This window comes from Diorhabda sublineata, chromosome 3, assembly GCF_026230105.1.
Source record: "Diorhabda sublineata isolate icDioSubl1.1 chromosome 3, icDioSubl1.1, whole genome shotgun sequence".
NCBI classification, from domain to species: domain Eukaryota; kingdom Metazoa; phylum Arthropoda; class Insecta; order Coleoptera; family Chrysomelidae; genus Diorhabda; species Diorhabda sublineata.
The window spans coordinates 7759151-7779978 of NC_079476.1; the positions used below are offsets into that span (position 1 = coordinate 7759151).

Here is a 20828-nt window from a genome sequence, read left to right on the forward strand (position 1 = left end):
TATAAGTTTAATTGTTTGTTTTTGGTATTATATAGTTATATTTAATTTTTAATATAATTTATATTCAGTTAGTTTTGGAATTATATTATATGAAATTAAATATTATCCAGCTGTTTTTATTCACGATACACCCCATGACAGCAATATTAATATTTCTATTAATAGAAAAAAAAGAAAGATCATCCTGGGATCATTACAGCTACAAGCCAATGGGATCCCAGAAGAAAAACAATACGAAAAGAAAACACACACATGTGTTGTCAATCTCTACACCAAATTTGTTATAGATATCAGGTGCGGAAAGTTGAGGGCGAATAATGATGATGATTTTTATTTGTAGGGGCCCGCCTTTGGTTCTTAATCCTTCAAGTAGCCCCTGTTCTAGATAAGTCTGTGCACCCCTGGTCTAGATGATTGTTCCAAGTCGGTATTTTATTCAGAGTGACTCTTGGATACTTTATTCCATTCAAAAGTATCAGTTGAGCTACATTTAGTGTGGACCCGCCTTGTGCCAGTAGCGTAGTAGGAGTGATCTGGAATGGAAGTTTTAACTTCTTCTATCATCACCTGAGAGGTTCGGTCTTATATACATTAAGCATTGCGTGAAATACTACCATGAATCATTCCAAATAAGAAGCTTGGAATGCTTACTGTAGGTGTTTGCTCCCACGTGACAATGACCGTACACGTACAGATCGATGCACTGGAACTATTCTATCATCCTCCTTATATTCCTGATCTTAATTTTACGTATTCTTGCTCTATACCACTATTACACTATACCAGTGTCTCAATTGTTGTGATGGCTATGGTGAAAATAGCTGAAACATTGCCTACCTATCTACTTTCTGTACGCTCTCCGTAATTTCTCTATATTGTCAAACATTTTTCCACTGATATAAACCGGTTCTGTTCTATTATGTCAATGGATACAAAAGTTTGGAGAATAAGCCTATTTTTTCCGTATTTACATTATATTTTCTATGTAGTGAGTATTTTCTTTGTATTGTTTTTGCAACCTGTTCACATTATATTGCGGTCGTTTTCATAAAGACAATTTATGAAAGACCTTTTGGTTGTTTGCGGTGAACTAGAGATTTTCAGTAGGTAATCGAGAAAGCAGTTGGAAGATTTGATGTCATAGTGGGATAGTTAAAAGTGAATCAGACGGTGTATTTGAATAAATTACTGTGTTAACTATTAATAATAGTGATAGTTGACCGTATAAATATTAGTGAATAGTTTAGTGGATAGTTTAGTGAATTTAGAATTAGAATGTAAATGAATTACATAAATATGATATACCGTGTATATAAGTTCACCTGACCGTTTTGTGACAAAAAACTATTTGAAAAAATAACAAGAACAATATAATATTATATTAAAAAAATGAATAGAGTAGACTATTTTTATGCGTACTCAATAGAAATCGTACTATTAGGAAGGTACCTTATTTGATAAACCCACTGTAAAAATATTATATTAATTACTCACATTTTCATATGGTTGTACAATTTACTATTAGTATTGGTTTGCTAAGAAATGAATAATGGGTTGAAATAACGATTCCGATTTGAGTAGACTTTTTAATAGTCATTCTACAGTAAGCAAAATAAAACTATTTACCTGGTTAAGTCATCTAAGCTGACTACACTGGGATAACAAAGAAACACTATGAGATCGGTTTCCGGTACGTACAGCATTTGTCCCTTCAACCTGAGATTTCGATATTCTGGAGGAGCATTCACTTTCATCACACCTGCTCTTGTTTTTAGAACGTAAATTGTATTAATGTGAGACAAAATATTTTCAAATGTTAGATCCAAGTGAGGCCTAACCTAAAAATCAAACATTCTGTGGAAATATATACTTTCGTTGTGAAGTATTCATTCACTTGTATAAATAGCTCGATCTAAATTTGCAACTAAGATGAATTTCAATTTTTATCCTGTTAACAGGGACTGGTCTTTGTTTTACATTTTACAAATTTCAACTACAAGTAAAATGTCAAATTTGGTGGATACGCCAGATTTATATCCACACACTTCACGAGGATGAAACAAGCTGAACGGCACGGTCAATGCACATAACTCCGTGTACTGGAACGACCAGACGTGTGTGTGTGTGTGTGTGCGTGTGGACAACGACCCTACACTCGCGAACATCCATCATTGGATGGAGCCTCGCCGCACTACGCGTTATATGTGGGGGAGTACCTTAATATTCTTATTGGGAAGTTGATGGGCTGACGAGGATTCATTGAGTTGCCGGTCATGTGTCCTGACACCCTGTGATTTCTTCCAGTGAGGCATTCTCAAGGACTGCGTTTTTGTACGAGGACTACGCGCCCTTCCCAGCATCCGAACAGTAATGGAAATAAAATTTGAAACTCTTTGCGGATAGCTTTACATGTTATGATGAAGTATATGCTCCCGGAATATTTATTTAATGTAACGGACATATACCACCTGATCAGTTTTATATAAAAATCTTGCAATTTCAGCTTACCGGATCTAAAATGTCAGTTATTTTACTTCCAACAGAATTCACTTTTGGAATAATCCTCGCTACTGAAAACCCTGTTTGCACAATTTTCATTTCCGGATCAAACATTATATGAAATGGAAACAGTCTACAGAAGGTTGCTGGACTCACTTTAGGCTCTGAAAATAAGAACCACATTATGAAAATATGCTCATTTCATGGTTTTATATATAGAGGGAATCTGCACGCCTCAATATTTGTTGCAAAAATACGCAGTAAAAAAGGTGGGAGGATCCTATTAGTTTTGTTTTTTCTATAAGACAATAAAATATTATTGATTACAGCTCAAATCACGAATTCAAATTGTGCAAGTCATTTTCAAAATAATTAAGAATCATTATATACACTTAGTTGATATAATATACGAGGGCTGTTACTTTAGTTTTGAGATAGACAAATATTTATAATTGGATTTGACTCCATTGTTTTTCAAAATGTTATCCAATGAAATCAATACATGCATGCGTTTGAACTATTTGTCGATTGAAATACATCTAAAACATATGACTTGAACGCTCCTTCAGGTGTAAAAAAACGTTGACTTCGCAATTTATTTTCGGTCTGCGGAAATAAGAAGAAATCATTGGGTGCCAAACTGTAAGGCGAATGACCCATCAATTCGATGTTTTGAACTGATATGTGAGAGCTCGCATTTTCGTAGTGGAGAATGATTTGTCGTATCCGATAGGTTTCCATGATTTTTTTGAAACAAATACTGGTGTACCATTTATCTTTCTACGGTGCTCTATGAAACCGTGGCGACACGTTCAGTTATTTCGATAAAAAAACGATAATTTCCTTTGAAGTGCTTCGAGCGCATACAACTTCTGTTGAATTTGGCTCGTCTTGGAAGACCTATGTTATAGACGTCTTTTATAGCACCGCGATTGAATTTTTCCAGCATTCTTTGCACCAATCGAAACGAACTTTTTTAAGCGAGTTCAAATTATGCGATATCCAACGCGCACATATTTTTTTACAGCCAAATATTTATAGTGATCATGCAATATTGAATGTAGGCAACGATTTAATTCCTTTTTTTGACCAGGATGAAAATTTGTGATCACTTCATATATCACACGTATGACAACACTTTCTGAGTACGTTCACCATTAAAAATGTATATGATGGCAGTGTCAAATTTAACATATTCACATCAGTGTTCTCATATCTCAAAACTTAAGTTGCAAACCTCGCAATAATTAGAGAGTGGGATTCGTAAAAATGTGAAATATAATTATAATATTGAAGTAAATTTAATATTTTGGAGTGTCTTTTTCTCAATGTCATGCTATTGCATTAGCTAAATTACTATCGAGTTGTTTCACCCCCACGCATCACGTCTCAATTATTTTCATGGCGAATGTACATTTTGCGAGTTTCAAACAGCTTCTGTTATATTTAATTAAGGACCTTAGTTGCCTGGTATCGATATTAATTGGTTCTACACTACACTTGAGATGTGGATCGCGATGGTAAATTGAGGCGATTTAATGAAATTTCGATTTCATAGTCTTACAAATAGCAACAACGATATAATAATTATCCCAAAGTTTCGTCTCTTGACGAGTCCACATTTATAATTAGTTTTAAATATAAATTTACCTAATGAAAGTGTTTCTATTTCGTCGATTTCTTTCAATTGTGATTTTTTGGGTGCAAACTTTTCCGTTATTAAAAACTGTACATGATCACTTTCGTCTTTGGTTTGAATAACTTCCACTTCTACCTCTGTATTATGCAATCTACTAGCCACTGTCTGAAATTATGATAAAATTGTTTGTTAGATTATATTTCAAATTTGTTCGATTTGTTCGTTCTTTGTATTTGGTATTTTCAATCTTATTCTTCATATTTAAATGTAAATTGGGAATTTCAAGAACTGAAGTAAAACCATACGTCTTTAAGATCAAGTTTGTCATAATTACGTTTCATTTTATCAACCAGCTGATAATAATTTCAATGACATTTTTTCTTTACGTCGACTACGGTAATGACTCATTTCACATTTAAAAAAACTATGAAATTCATCGTTTTCTTAAACAATTTGATTGTTGATTAACACTGTACGAGGATTGGTACTTATGTTTTAACATAAACAAATAAAAACAAATATTTATAATTGGACGTGGCTTTGATATTTTTCAATATATTCTCAATCAGGATGATCACACTTTTGCATGCGTTTGAATCAATTTTCGAAACATTTATTCCAACCTAATTGAGGTTCCTCCAAAACATGTAATTTGAACCCATAAACCGCTTCTTCGGGCGGAGAAAAACATTTACCTCGCAATTTATTTTTGATCTGCGAAACTAAGAAGAAATTATGGGTGGCAAACATCGCCTGATGAATGTGTACTATTCAGAATTGACCTCTCTACGTTGCTCTAATAGAATGGTGGCGACCTGTCTAGTTAAAAACAGGCGACCATTTACTTCGAATTACTTCCTGCACTTACAACAAAATCTACACAGTCAACTATTGGTTAGTTTCGGGTTCATATGAATAGATTCATGTTTCGTCACGATCTCATAGAAGTCTTTGGAGCACCATGATTAAATTTTTTCATCATTTCTTCGCACCAATTAATGCAAGCATGCTTCAATATCACTGAATGTCACATGACGATTTTGCTTCCGCACAGCATCGATATTTTCTGGTAAAACAGCCGATTTTGGACGACCCCCACGAAATTCATTCTATAGCGAAGTGCCACAACGTTTGAATTCGGAAAATCATCGAAACACGGTGCTTCATCCGGAAAATTCAAAGTGAGTTGATCAGCACACTGCAATTAGTTTAATCCTCATTGAATGTAATAGAAAATGATCGCACGGAAATGTTTGCGAACTAATTACATTTTTTGTACAAGACGAATGTTTCAAGTATTTGTAAACAATTGAAATAGCACTCATGTGACAAGACGTTCATCATTGGCAATGTCATATTCACATAGTTGCCATATCACAAAACTTAAGTAGCAACCCTCGTATCTAAATTCAAACTACTCTACTTTTCAGTCAACGTAATCCCTTCCAGTAAATTGCTTTGGATTCGTATTACTTGAGTATTCTTTTTCAGGGCATGAATACTTTTTTACTGGTTATAATTTTTTTTGAGTTGAATGTGATATGAGTTTTTTTTTTATAAATCTTCTGGGGCGCACTGCAAAGAACAATGCAACAGCAGTTTTACCCATGAAAGTGTGTAGTAAAGTTTGTCTAAATAACTAATTTATTTTGGAATATTGTTTACCCTCTTACAAATTAATAGACATACTTTTTGTTTCGACTTACCAATAATACCAAGATCTATTTCAGTTCAATACAATATATTTAATATTTATCATCCCGAGGCACTCTCTTGGATTCGGTACACTATAGTAAGCCTGTGCTGGTTATTTGGACACTAGGAAGTGGTAGGGAACTCTAGGACAGATAAGTTGTTAAAGATAAGATGAAAGGAAAGAATGCCGAAGAGACCTAGTAACAATTCTACTACCGATGAAATTGGTAAATTGGTGAAATGAAAGCTGATATTGGAACAAAAAGAAGGGGCAAATTCTGGGATATATGGTGAAGCTGTACAATATCTAGAGCGCTTTATCCAAGGATCAATGAGGAGAGTAGAAAATAAGATTCACAAAAAATCCAGTGATTACTGAAAATGGTACTGTCGACACAGAAATGAAGAAACGGCTCTGCCAGTGAACGGTTTTGATGAAGAAACGATGTCGAATGCTGCGAATAACACAATAAATTGCCTCGAAAATGTAGCTGAATTAGAAATAGAAAAAATAAAAAGCCTCAATCTAGATTGCCAATGCTTGAAAAATCGAAGAAGGGGACAAATATATAATGATAGTTAGCTAGTTAAGTTTCCAAGACGTGAGCGACGTCCCATCTAGACCGAGATTGTATGTACTAACCTAACATAATATTTATCAGTTTCATATTTTTGGTATAGTCCTCAAATATTAATTACAAAGAACCTGCTAATTTGTAAGTTATTTTATCAAAATTCGAATATAAGACGTACTTTAACGATGCCGATAACAATATGTTCCAATCCTGCTCTATCTGAGTAATAATGTAGAATAAGAGCACCATCTTCTGGTCTTTCAGTGCAACGGAATGAAGGGGCTTTCATTCCAGGATATAGAGTACCCAAATGATCATGTAGCGCGTCTAAATTCTGCAAAATACATATAACAAAGTTCTCAGAATTCAGAATAAAATTCATTGTTATTATTTACCGTTAAAAAGTCCCTTGGTGTAGCCCCCAATACTTGCAATATTTTATCATAACCCGAATCTTGACAAAATTCGAAGAAAGTTTTGCCAAATAGCTCTAAAATGTCATTGGCTGGAATTTCTGCAAGAAATTATAAAATGGATCGAACAAACGTGTACAAACTGGTATATAACATTAATTATTTATTAGTAGGACAAAAAATATAGCATACAGTTAGAAAAAATATTACTATACATACGTATTTATATTTATATTTACTTTCAGAAAAAAAGAAGAAGAGAACTCAATTCAACTGTACCAAATGAGGTAGGATAATTTTAGGACAACTTAGGAACCTGTTTTTCGGCGAAAGTTATTAATAGAATAGTGAGTTCCTACATGGAATTGATCAAGATTATTTTATCAATTTTTGTTCATGATAACATTAGCATCAATTATGGAAAAGCCAATTTTCCATCACACTGTTTTGCAAACTTATCAAGTTGAGCTAGGGAAAGTCAATGTTGAATCAAACACAACTCAAGTGGATCTATCCCAAATTAAAGTGGAGAAAACTAAAATTTTTGGCTGCGTCAAGTCAATTTTAACCAAAGTGAACCAATTTTTTATTGACCTAGGTCTAAAAGAGCCAATTTTAATATTGAATTTAGATCGCCTATTTTTGATTACATTGGATTTATGGATTTTTATGGATTATTCATTTCTAAAGTGCCCAAGACTGCGACTAAATAGGTAATTATATGTATATAACGATACTAAATATCAGCTGCGTGTGTTCGGCACAGAATTTTTGTGGTTCTCTTTGTAATTTTATGTAGAAGATTTAGTGATATATTTCTCATGAAACTGATAATGACAAAAAATGGTATTTCTAATAATATATACATATTCATTTGATATAATATGATGTGTATAAATAAGAATGCGTTTACTACCATTATTTACCTAGTACTTCTACTGCTGCTCCTATGAGATTATATGTTAGTTCATCTTCATAAATTTGTCTAACTAAAAAATGTCCTTCCATCTGAAAGTCCGCCTTTTTCCTGAGAAAAAGAAGTTGCAAATGTGTATTGTACGTTCATTTATATCTTGATAGACAATTTGTTTATTCTTTATCAAGATAAATCGGCAAAATAAATTGAAAGCCTAGTCAAAAAGAATGGAATAGGTATTATATGTAAAAAAATATTTCTTTTCCGTTTGTTAAAGTAGTTTCTTTTATAAATGATAAAACACATGGGTAATAACCATAGAAAGTGTTTGTGCAACTTGCCTGCTAAAGTGCAGCAGAGCTCAAATGATAACATATGCATACGAAATAGTTCTGATTATAAAAAGGAGAAACATAATGATAAGTACATTCAAGAAGCTGACAATAATGAGAGAAATTCACAAAGGAAACGTAAAAATACGATATTATAAATTTGAAGAAGTAAAAAGCGAGGCAATAGAAGATAACGATGATAGAAGCCAATTAATCAACAAGTTTGTAAGGGTGAGAAACAAATATTTATTTGCATTAAATACACATTCATTTGAAATCGCCACAATGATTATTTTTTATTTAAATTATTTTCTTCAATGATTCGGTATTATTTATATTCGATGTTGCCTCTTAAGTAATTACTGTGACAATTAGTCAATGTTAACTGAAGTATTGTACAAAATTATTAGACATAATATTATCAAGATATCCAATAAGTACAGCATTCCAGCAATGTTCAATGAGTTCGATAACCTTTTTATAATAAAAATCGTGAGGCTCCTCAAAATAGCCATTAACTGCCAAGTTCAGCTCTTCATTGTTGGAAAATTTTTGACCACTGAGCCATTTTTTTAAGTATGGGAACTGAAAATAATCTGAGGGGACTTAATCTGGCGAATAGGACGCATGAGGTAGCAATTTAAACTTTAGCTCATTAATTTTGGACATTGCAAAAACGGATGTATAAGGCGGTGCAATGTATTGATGAAACACTTTCTTCTTAGCCAAATGCGGCCATTTTTGCTTGATTTTCCGCTCAAACTATTCCATGAGTTTATGTAATACTGGCCGTTGAAAGTTTTTTCTAAGATAGTCAATGAAAATTATCTCACGCGCATCCCAAAAAACCGACGCTATGACCTTGCCTGCAGATGGAACGGTCTTTGCCTTCTTTTGAAAAGATCATCCTTTTCAGCTCATTATTTTGATTGTTCTTTTGTTTTGTGATGAAACCACGTTTCATTCATGATTATAAAAGAGCGAGAAAATGCGGCTCAATTTCATTGCCTATAACTTAATGGAAACATCTTCATGACGCTGATTTTGTTCAGTTGTAAGCAAACGCGGCACCCTTCTTGCTCACAGCTTTCTTATGTCCAAATTTTCAGTTAATACGTACCTCACTTTTTGAAAAGCCTACTAAGTCTACTAGCTCATGCACTTCTAGTCGACGATGATCCAGTACCACGTTGTAGATTTTCCTCAACATTTCTGGAGTCGTCACTTCATTTGGTCAATCACAGCGATACTGGTTTTCGCAGGTCGTGCGGCCTCGTTTACACTCTGCTACCCAATATTTAACTGTTGATAACAAAGGAGCAGTCTCATCCAGAGTAACATCTAGTTCAGCGTTTAAATTGGTAGAGCTACCGCCTTTCAAATAGAAGTATTGTAACAATGACCAATTTTTTCCAATTCACTAACAACGTTCACTATTGATGGCTGCCAAACAAATACTAAACAACGTGGTACCTTCAAACTTGAAATATATGCTGTATAGCTCTAAGTCAGACCAGATTCGAAATTCTTTTTGGGGAAATATAATTAATGGCATTGCCTTCTGAATGTTAGTACTGAAAACATTACTTATTACTATCACTACAACAACAATTACACACACAATGATAACCCAAGTACCGTATTTAAAGTGCAAAGGTAAATTTTATATGTTGGTATATTTAGTGAAAATAGTTTGTTTAGTATGAATATTACCAACGGTTCCAGAATCTCCAATCAGTTCGTTAGTTAGTTATTATATAATTCAAGTTATGTGTATTTGTGCAAAATTAATACGAAGACACGTAAAAAAATTCATCTAGAACTGAGTATAATATATTTATTTCAATATTGTTGTACCCTTTGCGTCAGTTCAACTTATGATTGTTGGTTATTACTCATCTGTTATAAATAGATTATGATTAAAGCTCTTTTGTTGCAAGTATTTTCGAAACAATGAAATATGACAGGTACATTTTTGGAAAACGACCAAATAGAAATTGAGAGGCTTTCATATATTATGATGTCCAAACAATCACTCACTTTATTCTTTCCCATATTTCTTCTCCAAAATTCTTCACAACTAAAACTTCAAGGGCGTAGTTCACAAAACCATACTAAAAAACAAAAGTTAATTTAAGTTATTTGACAATTTCACACTAAAATTTCGTTCTATATCATTTGTAAACAAATTTATCAATATTAATCTTTATTCAAGCATCAAATTTATACTACTTTTTCTTACATAACGAGAGCGGTTTGATGTGAGAGCTACTTTCCAACAAACAAGTTATATTACAGCGAGAAATATTTTATTTTTCAATATAACCTTTTTCCAAATCTACAAATGCAGTCCAGGGAATTATAATTTTTTCAAACTCTCGTTATACAAGATACGTGTTTGTCTCTGCCCTCCCCTCATCATTGTTCTCCTAAAATCGCTTTCTATCAAGCAATTTTGGGACATCTCTACCCACCAAGGTATTTTTTAAATTTGAGTACAAAGTAATCGGAAAGAACCTGATGAAAAGAATATAACAATACTTAGTAATGGCTAATTTTTTGGCAACAGTAGTAGACGAAATGGCCAGCGCATTGTCGTGAGGGATCAAAGCAAATGTAGTCCTTTTTTCTTAACTTTGGCAATGAAATGTGTTAGCAAACAGCACAATATTGACCAGTTATCATTTTCCTTTCCCATTCTAAATAACCAGTAAAAATTACATCCTTGAAATCCTAAAATAGTGTCGCCATAACTTTATTGTCCGAAAAAACCATTTTTTCTTTCTTGGAAGCTTCTTGTGATGTCCATCCACTGTTTCGACTCTGTTTTTATTTTGAGGTAGTTTCACCAACTATGACATAACGATACAAATATATACTTGGATATGTATGAATAAGGTATACAGATACGGTTTTTCAGTAGGGTATTTTCATTTACATCATTAAATTTTTCTTCAACAATGAGAATTAGATATATCACGATATTAAAACCACTACATCTTAATAGATACGTCAATTGCGCAAAAATTACTGGAATGAGCATATTGGCACGAACTCGAACTCGATATAGACCGTAAAGTCTGTTCGATTATGTTAATAGAATCTGAATTTTGGTGGACGCGACGGATACAATTTCTTTGTAAAGTTTTTATAGGATATTTACAACGGGTTGTGACTGGTTTTATAGAGACCAAAGCCTCTTTGTTTTTTGAAATTCTAGACCTGTTGTATGTAAATAAGAGCTAGTTTGGCACCCATAGTCAGTAAATAAATGGATGTCATAGCAAACCAATTGGAATTGTTTAGTAATAAGTTAGTGCATAATTTAGTGAATAATAAGTGTTTGTAGATGGTTTAATAGATAGTCACTAGTTTAGCGTATTTAGTGTTAGTATGTATAAACGTAAGTTACACCGTGTATTCAACTCATCGTTTATACTGTTTAAATATATAAAAAAAACATTAAAATATAAATTTTCATAGTGGGTTACATTTAACAAAAGTAAAAGTTTAGGATGCGACAACAAAACATTTTAGTTTTCTGAAAAAATGTCCAACATTATGCTTTGGGTGAATTTAGTTCAAATTTTTTTCTACTTCTCTACGACGAATCGTTTCGAAGATAGGGCATTTTGCATTCTTATCTGGCCCGGTGGTACGGAGATGAAAATATTGAAGTATTATTCTAACAACAACATGAATTTATGTCTTTATACTTGCTACAAAATAAAACTCGATGAATTGAAAAATTCTCGAAATTCATTCATGGATTTTGTTTTATATATTTTTTGAAGAAAATGCAATGAATATAAATATAAATGCAATTAATAAAAATATTGGAATTTATAGAGAATTAAATTCAAGACCTTGCGTCGAACAAATTCAGAGAATGATCACAGATAGAAATAGGATCTTAATTGAATATGTAATTTCTGCAATCTTATCAAATACTGAATAATAAATAAAGAGCAAACAACTTTTGCGTTAATGATGCTGTTTGCAAATGTTTTCAGACAATTACCGAATTACAGAGTAAATTTTCAAGTAGCCTACTTTTACCATTATCTACACGGCCATGACAATTACAGTTCCATACTGTAATTGTCCCTAATGTTTATTATAGAGATAGCATTATATGTTTGGTACCAAATGGTTAGTTTATAGCGTTTCTCTACAGTTGTCATTGATTTTGCTGATGGTAAATGGTGACTGATGTGCTTTTAAATTCATGCGACAAAATTCAGGTGGTGATTGCTGGTATGAAATTGAAATGGGTCTTTTCTATAACAAAATTTCCTCTAGCCACTCCTTTCCGAGACGTCACCTTTAAAAGGTAGTGACTAAAACTGAGTTTTCATTTTTTTTTTAAATTTAAGTGAAGCTAGAAACTTCAAATTGTACAGGGTCCTCCACGACGAGCTGAATCGATATGCATATGGGACAGTACTGCGACTAGTGTTCTGAAAATTTGCTTTCATGAGTTTTCCAAAATGCTCGTTACAGCTATAATAATTTCAGTTTTCTGAAACTTCCGGTTATACCGGAAGTGGACCCAATCTCCGTTATTTTAAACAGTGTGGGATTATTTATTTAGGGTGTTCAGAAAATGGTGCCGAATTTCGCTATCTAAGAACTTTGAAAACTTAATTTTTTCAAATGGCAATCACCATTTTTCTCTTCACGCTCTTCTACGCTAGTCGCAGTACTTTCCCATATACATATCGATTCAGCTCGTCGTGAAGGACCCTGTCGATTATTATTTTGCGCTATATATATTTTTTAATATGTATAAAAAAGATGATAAAGCCGACATGCATTTTTTGTATGGTAAGCAAATGGTAACTCTTGACAAGCTTATGCTGAAAAATAACCGCAACAAATGACACTTCATCATTTCATATTTGCACGTATTCACAACCATTTATCCGAAGCTGGAATGCTACAAAGAAACTCAACCAACACTGGTCGCTTCCGGATAGTTAAAAATGTAATTGTAGAACAAGCAATTTTAGATGAAACTGATGTACGCCCGGGAAAAAGCACTAGAAAAATTTCACCCATTCATTTGTGTGGCTAGTTCTAGAAAAGAAGCAGTTATTTTCTTACCACATCCAACGGGTTCAAGTTCTTTACTTAGAGATTTTCCTCAACGAGTTAGATTTTGTGAAAGGATAACACATGAAATGCAACAAAATCCTCAATTTTTAAATAGTGTATTGTTTCATACATTTCTCAAGAGAATCATAAATTTTCACAATAACCACGTTTGGGCAGACGCGAATACTCATGAGATTATAGATGAGCATTTTCAAAATGTTTTTGAACGAATGAATTGGTATTGTAGGGGATAACTTAATTGGACTACATTTTCTGTTTCAGCCATTAAGTGGAATTTCTCCCTAAACTCTTGAAAACAAAGCACTTCATATTAAATGTGGTTCATGCATTACGGTGCTCTAGTACACTTCAGTAGGTTTGCTACGCAAGATTTAAATGCAACGTATCCCAGCCGTTGAATTAGTCGTGGAGGGCTCTAATCTTGGCCTCCTCGATCTCCAGAGTTAAATTCTCACGATTTTTGTTTACTGTTGGAGGTTACTTAAATCAATAGTCTACACTAGACCCACAGTTGATATCAACGATTAAAAGAATCGTATTTAAATAGCGTGTGACACCATAAGAAATACCCTTCAAATCTTTGAACATGTATAGAAATCTATGACACGTAGGCTACATATACATATACATATATAAATATATATAAAAACATATACATGTATTTTGTTTGGAGGTGGTTATATCACTGTTTTCCACTGAATCAAAAATTATGATTTTTTTGTTTTATCCAGCTATTGGCTTTGGGAAAATATTGAATAGCAGAAAATATTTTGAAATAAAATAATGATTTCAAGTAATAATTCTATTACATAAGACTTCATCTTGAGAAAAGTTTTGATATGAATTAAAGTAAAAGTTGCTAATTCAAGCCGCGTATAATGTAACAAGAATATTGGAAAAATACCAGTGGTTACTCTTTTGCAAGTACACTAGAATTACAGAATTCCAAGTTTATTGCTTTACTGAAAGATGAAAATTATAATCATCAACTTTTAAGAATGATATCTCGGAAGGGGTGGACTGAGGAAATCTTAATGTCATACCAGCAATCATCTCCTGAATTTTGTCGCATGACATTGAATACAACCTTATATTATATCAGTAAATTATTAACCAAAGCTGGTGAAATGAAATACCAAGTAGAGCTTGCATAACAGACTGTATTTCTTTCTAATCATGCCATCGTCACATCAACTAAAGTAAAATATTTTGACTATCATTTTGAACAGAAACAAATTTCACCATAACTTTCATTGTCACCCCAGCACATTTTCGTATGAATAAAAATTATGATTGTATAATTAGACAACTGAACTGAACGATGTAACTTAATTACTGTGATTTATTTTATACTATCAGTAAACAATCGAACAACCAACGAATATTTATTGAATTGTTACCATTTTTGCTAGAAATGATGAAAATTTTATTGAATAAATCATGCAAGGTTATATTTATAATTTGATGATAAAAATGTAATGAAAACTGGATACGGAACACGAAAGGGTAGAACTCTTTACTAATAGAAATATCCTCTTTAATCTATCACTAGAAAATAATATTTCCTATGTATTCCTAGGGGTGCAGATAAAACTTTTCAGATAGTACAAATGAAATAAGTACAAATAAAATAAAATAATTTTTTCTATAATTTTTTAGAACGCACGTTATGTTTATATCTGCTCCACTTTACCTGATGATGCTTATTAGATAATGAAATTTATAGGTAGTACAAATGAAAACAAAGCGAATCGTGTGTGATTATTTCTTCAAATTTTCTGCTAAAATCTCAAGATTTTCTACAGTACATGCGCAGAAGTTACGACCAATGGAGTCCTAATAATCATTTTTCTATCGATTTTTAGAGGGCTGCAAATAGAGAATTTGATATATTTAGATGGTATAAATTAAAATCGTACCAGTATCTAAAAGGGTGGGAAGGATCCTATCATATGACAACGATCAGTTCACGAATAACAGTGAACGTGATCCGGGTTAGTATGATCGGGTTAACCTGATCATACCCGATATATTGCAAGAAATATATATCAGTGATGTACAAAAATAAATTTGACCGAAAAATATTATCCAATTAGGTCATGTCCAAATTTTCCTCTCCAAAAATTTTAGTTGAGTGTAATACTTTAATGATCCCATGTATTTAAAAAAATATCGATTGAATCTTCGCTTTCGTCTACATAACAGAGTGATCACGAGATAAGATTTACAATTATAATAACGTCTCAACCTCTAAGCTCTTCGTTACCTTTTTAAAACATTGTTAAGAAATTCAAATGTATGAGAATTTACACGTGCGTTCACTTTGTATTTAAACACATGTTAATTTCACACAATTTACGTAAGTCAAAGAAAGAGAGTTCTCAGGCAACGAAAAAATTTGGTACTTCGCTAAGACGTACCATGTTTTTTAAATATTTATATTACAAATAATATAGTGATCAATTTTGCAACACGAAATATGAGAATTATATATATGAAAATCAGTGTAGGATGCAATTATTTATCTTTAAATTATAATAATAATACACAAGATACTAAACTACATCTTCACTGTACCAATTAACAAAATGGATTTTGTTGTAAGTATACGTGTTGATAAAATGTAGTAACGGGCTAAAATACATATTTCTGTGCATAATCGCTCAAGTTTTCATAATTCATTAAACTCGAAAAGTTAATTTATAGACCGATCTATAACTTTATTAATGATTCAGTTATTCGTACAAAAGACATTCTGGGAACAAATAACTTGATGTTGATGTTGTTCAATTCTTTCTATTCTTTCTCTATTTCACAGTATCCAAGTTTATTATAAAAAACGAATACAGACGCACGCTCTTGATTAATTGTTATTTAACCGGATTTTAGTAATTTATTTCTAATCGGGAATTATGATTGGCCAGTCTATTGTGCTCCATCTTCCAATTCATCTGTCATGAAAAACTTCTTTTAAGTATTTTCTAACAGCAGGACTAAAGTGTAGGGATGCAAGTTCAAATGGAAACCAAATATAAGTACACTTGTTTCCAACAGCATATATTATTCCAGAGACAATTTTATTTGTCCACATATTTAAATGATTTGGTGCACTCGAATTGTCTTTTATAAAAAATGATCCAATAACCTTCGTAGCCAAGTTAAGCATCCATTTAGAATTAGAATCACTCCAATATTCACAATTGTGGCGATTAACTGTAGCGTTTAACATAAACAAGTCTTCAATGGAAAATGAGAGTTTACATTTTGGTTTCTCAAAAATTCATTCTGCGGTCAAAATCATTTCTAGGTAATTCTTGTACTATGGTTACTTTATGAGGATGAAACTTATTCTTCTTAATCATGTTATAGATGGAGCGGAATGTATGTGAAAGGATTTTCAACCAAACTTTGTATAACGGCCATGGATGTCGTATCATTAGTTACGGCCTTTGTTGTTGTTGACAAGTTCTACTCCAATTTTTAGCTGGACCTATTTCTTTAAATAATTTTGATTGGGAGCCACGTCAGCTAATGATGATGAAAAATATCTTTATATACATATATAATAAGTAACGAAATACACAACTTTTTAATGATTTTATTTTCAAACGTCACTTCGGAATGATTGAATGTAGAATATAACTCAGTAGATAATGAGAAACTGCGGATAACTACTGGACGAGTTGTTTGAAACTTAAATGCATACTGTATAGTTCTAACCTACATGCGAAGGGTTCAAATTATTTTTTAAAACAGTTTTTGATCTAAACCCAGCTGAAATCGAAATATTAACAAGTTACTTTATAAATACACTGTAGAGCAGTTATTTTAAATGAGTCTAACTATACAGTGTGTTTCAAAAAGTTTTCAACAATTGAATGTAGGAATTACTCAGGTAATCAGACCGATTCCGTTGCTAATCTAAATTTTCATATCAAATTTCACTATTTCTAGAATAAGTTTATGATTTTTTTGTTGATGTAATAGTAAGGGAAACTAATGTTCTGTGATAAAAGCAACAAACAATCAATAGGGCCCAACTAAAAAAAATTATAACTGATTTCAATAATCTCTATTTATTTTACTATCAATTTGAATTCTCTTTCGAGCATTTTGCTAATTTTAAAATGTTGAAAAAAATTATTTACTAACCAGAGCCCACAGGTGATAGAACCAAACTACAAGTTCAAGAAAACCATATTTCAGTCAAATTTGTCGAAGTTCTTCCTTCACATTTAGATAGTTCATTTTCTTATTTTCGTCGGAAAATTGCTCTATACTCTGTAATCAACTCTTCAGCATTATTCCCAATCATTAGTCCACTTTCCATAAATCTTTTTCAACTTTTTTTCAAATTAATCAAATCGGGATGGTACAGGATCAATTTTAACACGCTGTGGTACTTAGAGCTGAAATGATCATTAATTTCATAAGCCCTGTACTTAGGTATATGTATTTTCACGAGGGCGTGTTTTAAACTATTCACGTGAAATGTGTCGGAACCTTAATCATTCCTTCATATTTTTTTTCTTATAGCGAAGGTTGGTAATGTCTTTATTTTGTTGGGATAGGGTACATGAACAATAACAACTATTCTTTGGGTTGGTTAATAAGGTATCGATTTTTCAGTCACTAATTTTTTGTAACTAATCAAAATTCATAATATATAAATTGGGTACAGAACTGTAGTATCAACTATTTTAAGACGAGCGCCTTTGGAAATAGTTTTTTGTCCATCATTGGTTGAATCACTCCATCGTTTTGCATTGGTGTAAGAAAAATGAATTTCAGTTTCATACACTTGAACAATAGGAGTCTTTTCTACTCTATATAACTACACTGGTCTTAGAAATTGTATTCTTACTTTTCGAATGGATTACCGCCGCATTGAGTTTGGACGATTATTTTTCATTTTATGCCAACGGATCCCTTTCTTATTAATATCTTTTCTTAATGGCCCTTCACTTCTCGTATAGCCCATTTCTTCTCTATGTTTCCTATGGATTGACTTTAGGTATGCACTTTTCTTGAGCCTGAAAACTTATGGTTGTTCTGCGAAAAGAGCACAATCATATTCATCAAGGACAACATGAAATTTTCAATATCACCCTTGTTGATTTCAATTTTGATTTCCTCAATGAGTTTTTGAATCACACCAGTGGCGTTAATGAGGTTAATAAAGGGCTTAAAACTATACTGGGAAACAGAATATACCTTAGATATGCTTATTATGGAAGTTCCGGCTTCTGCTTCTTGATTTGATTAGAAAATTTTGACATTGTTTATAAATTTATTTTGATTGGATTACTTTCGAAAATTTTGTTTGGCCAAATCACTTTTGAATAACATGCAAAATATTCTAAATTTTTATCGATAAATTCAAAACCAAGCTCTCTGCTTTTACTAACTACAGGTGCAGGCTTGTCTACTGATTCACACTTTTTTTTTTGAATAACTTCGCCTATTCATACACGCCTATTTTTAACATAATTGCAGCCAGACGTAAAATTAAATGGAAGAATCTGACTAATTCCCCTGAATTGCACACATCTTATTTTTACATAAAATTGATAATACGAAACTTCAAGATTCAACTACTTTCTGGGTACAACTAACATTAATTTCGTAAAAAGAATCTAAAGGAAAGGAGAGGAGAAGGAAAATATTAGTGAATGTTATATTTATTTAGATTTGCCAACATTCAATTATAATCAAAAATAGACTTGTTTTCGATCGAATTATGACCTTAAAATTTCCAAAACGTAGAGAACTAGAACGTTTTTTTGTATTATTGAGAACATTTTCAAGTTTGTCATGACGATGTATATGGAACGAAAGATAAAAATACACAATCTCTCAACAATTTGACACACTATGTAAAAACATTCTCTAGTAATATCTTATTAAAACTGTGAGCACGTGGGAAGGGAATTACGGAATGACAAACTGTATAATACTTTGTAAGGTACCTATAAATATAACTCTTTTATAAAATAAATTCGATATATGCTTGTGTTATTTTTAGTTTTTCAAATCACAATATTGCAAATATACTTAATATACCTTCCGTGATACCCTGTCAAATTGATAAATATTTACTCACCATTTTTCCGAAGTTGTTTACTAATCCGGCAAAATGTCACACACATACAGAGCTGCCAACGGTAAAACAAACTCTGAAGAAACTCAGGCATCTAGATCCTGAAAAACATTATTTTCAGGATACCGTGATCGATTGGATGTAACAGTCCTGCGCCGCGTGGGATCTGGTCATAATTTACCATTTTAGACAAACTAATTTTGTGCTTTAACAATTTTATATTTGTACTTGCATAAAATTTTGTTATTGTTCATCCAGATGTATTTTTTGAGAATATTCATGGGTTATTAGTATGTATAATTCTATTTCACTCGCTTATAATACAGGATTTCAAAAAAATATAAGCAAGGGATCACCATCACTTAAACCTATCCGACCAAAATAGTCAAAAACATACAAAGAAAGTTATTGGATAATGAAATAGGAAATTCTTCAAAAAATATTTCAGCATATATGCTGAAAATGTGGTTTTGGTAGCGACATACGAAAGCAGAATTGGATGAGTTAATGAGCATTTATTCAGCAGAAATAAGACAATTTGATATCCAAATGAATACAAATAAAGCACAAGTCACAATAATAAATGAAAATCTAAACGATAATAGATGTCAATAATATAAAATATCGTCATCTTGGCATTACGCCGAAGGGAGATGGGCAAAAAATGGAACGGTAGCAAACAGGAAAAATCGACATGATGAATAAAAAAGTACTAGGACAGAAAAATATAAATATGGAGGTCAAAATGAAAACAAATAACAACCATGTAATTCGCACGCATTTGACAATTAAAGAAAATAAAACGGTGAATAAAACGAATGAAGATTTTAGTAAAGTAACATTATTATTATTATTATTATTATTATTATTATTATTATTATTATTATTAGTATTATTATTATTATTATTATTATTCTACATATATTAAATAAGATACAAATAGTTGCATTGGTATGGACAAATCGTAAGCAAGAAAACAAGTAAATAGTGAAATAATAGGCTAAAATAGGGACTAAGAAAGAAATGAGTGTAACAGATGAAGGAACAGGAGAGAATAGGGGGTAAAATTTGGAGGAACTCATAAGAATAAGATAGTAAGAGAGCAATCACAGGATGATTACAAAAAGATCAGAAGCCTCATCAGATAACTGTAAAGGTATAAGGAGAAAAGAAGAAGTACTAAAACACTAAAATCATCATTTCATTTTTTCAGAAAATCAAAACGTCAATTTCTAACTTCTTTTTAGAATAAATAGCTTTTGATACTGTATTAACCATCAAATTAAATTACCGAAATTAATTAGAAAAAAGGGTGTCTTTCACATTTTTTCATAAAGTGAGGTAGTCGTGCTATTTTTATTCTTTCGTTTTTAGTTAATTACTGAGTTTCGTTAATTTTTATGAAAAATCTGCTCATATAAAATAATATCAGACATAGCTAAACCAGTACTAATCTGCATTATTTGTTTTACCACTTCCATTATGTGTATCGCAAAGTGAAGGTTTGTTTCATTATGCGCATGTTCTAGAGCTAGGGATGT

At 32.0% G+C, this 20828-nt stretch overlaps 1 protein-coding gene across 2 annotated transcripts in view; it reads right to left on the bottom strand.

The window, feature by feature from the left end:
• The window catches only part of LOC130441209 (guanylate cyclase soluble subunit beta-1), a 37252-nt gene extending 17862 nt beyond the window's left edge, over positions 1–19390 (bottom strand). The window contains exons 1-8 of one of the 2 annotated variants that reach the window (XM_056774779.1): positions 19291–19390; positions 10110–10183; positions 7748–7848; positions 6804–6922; positions 6587–6742; positions 4150–4303; positions 2509–2663; positions 1627–1838 (exon numbers count right to left, since the gene is read on the bottom strand). In XM_056774779.1, the coding sequence (XP_056630757.1) occupies positions 1627–1838; positions 2509–2663; positions 4150–4303; positions 6587–6742; positions 6804–6922; positions 7748–7848; positions 10110–10183; positions 19291–19293 (974 nt within the window). In that variant the 5' untranslated portion in view covers positions 19294–19390. Of the gene's footprint in view, positions 1–1626; positions 1839–2508; positions 2664–4149; positions 4304–6586; positions 6743–6803; positions 6923–7747; positions 7849–10109; positions 10184–18051; positions 18122–19290 lie in introns of those variants that run through there. The other variant, XM_056774780.1, reaches the window with a different exon arrangement.
• Positions 19391–20828: the final 1438 nt, after the last annotated feature.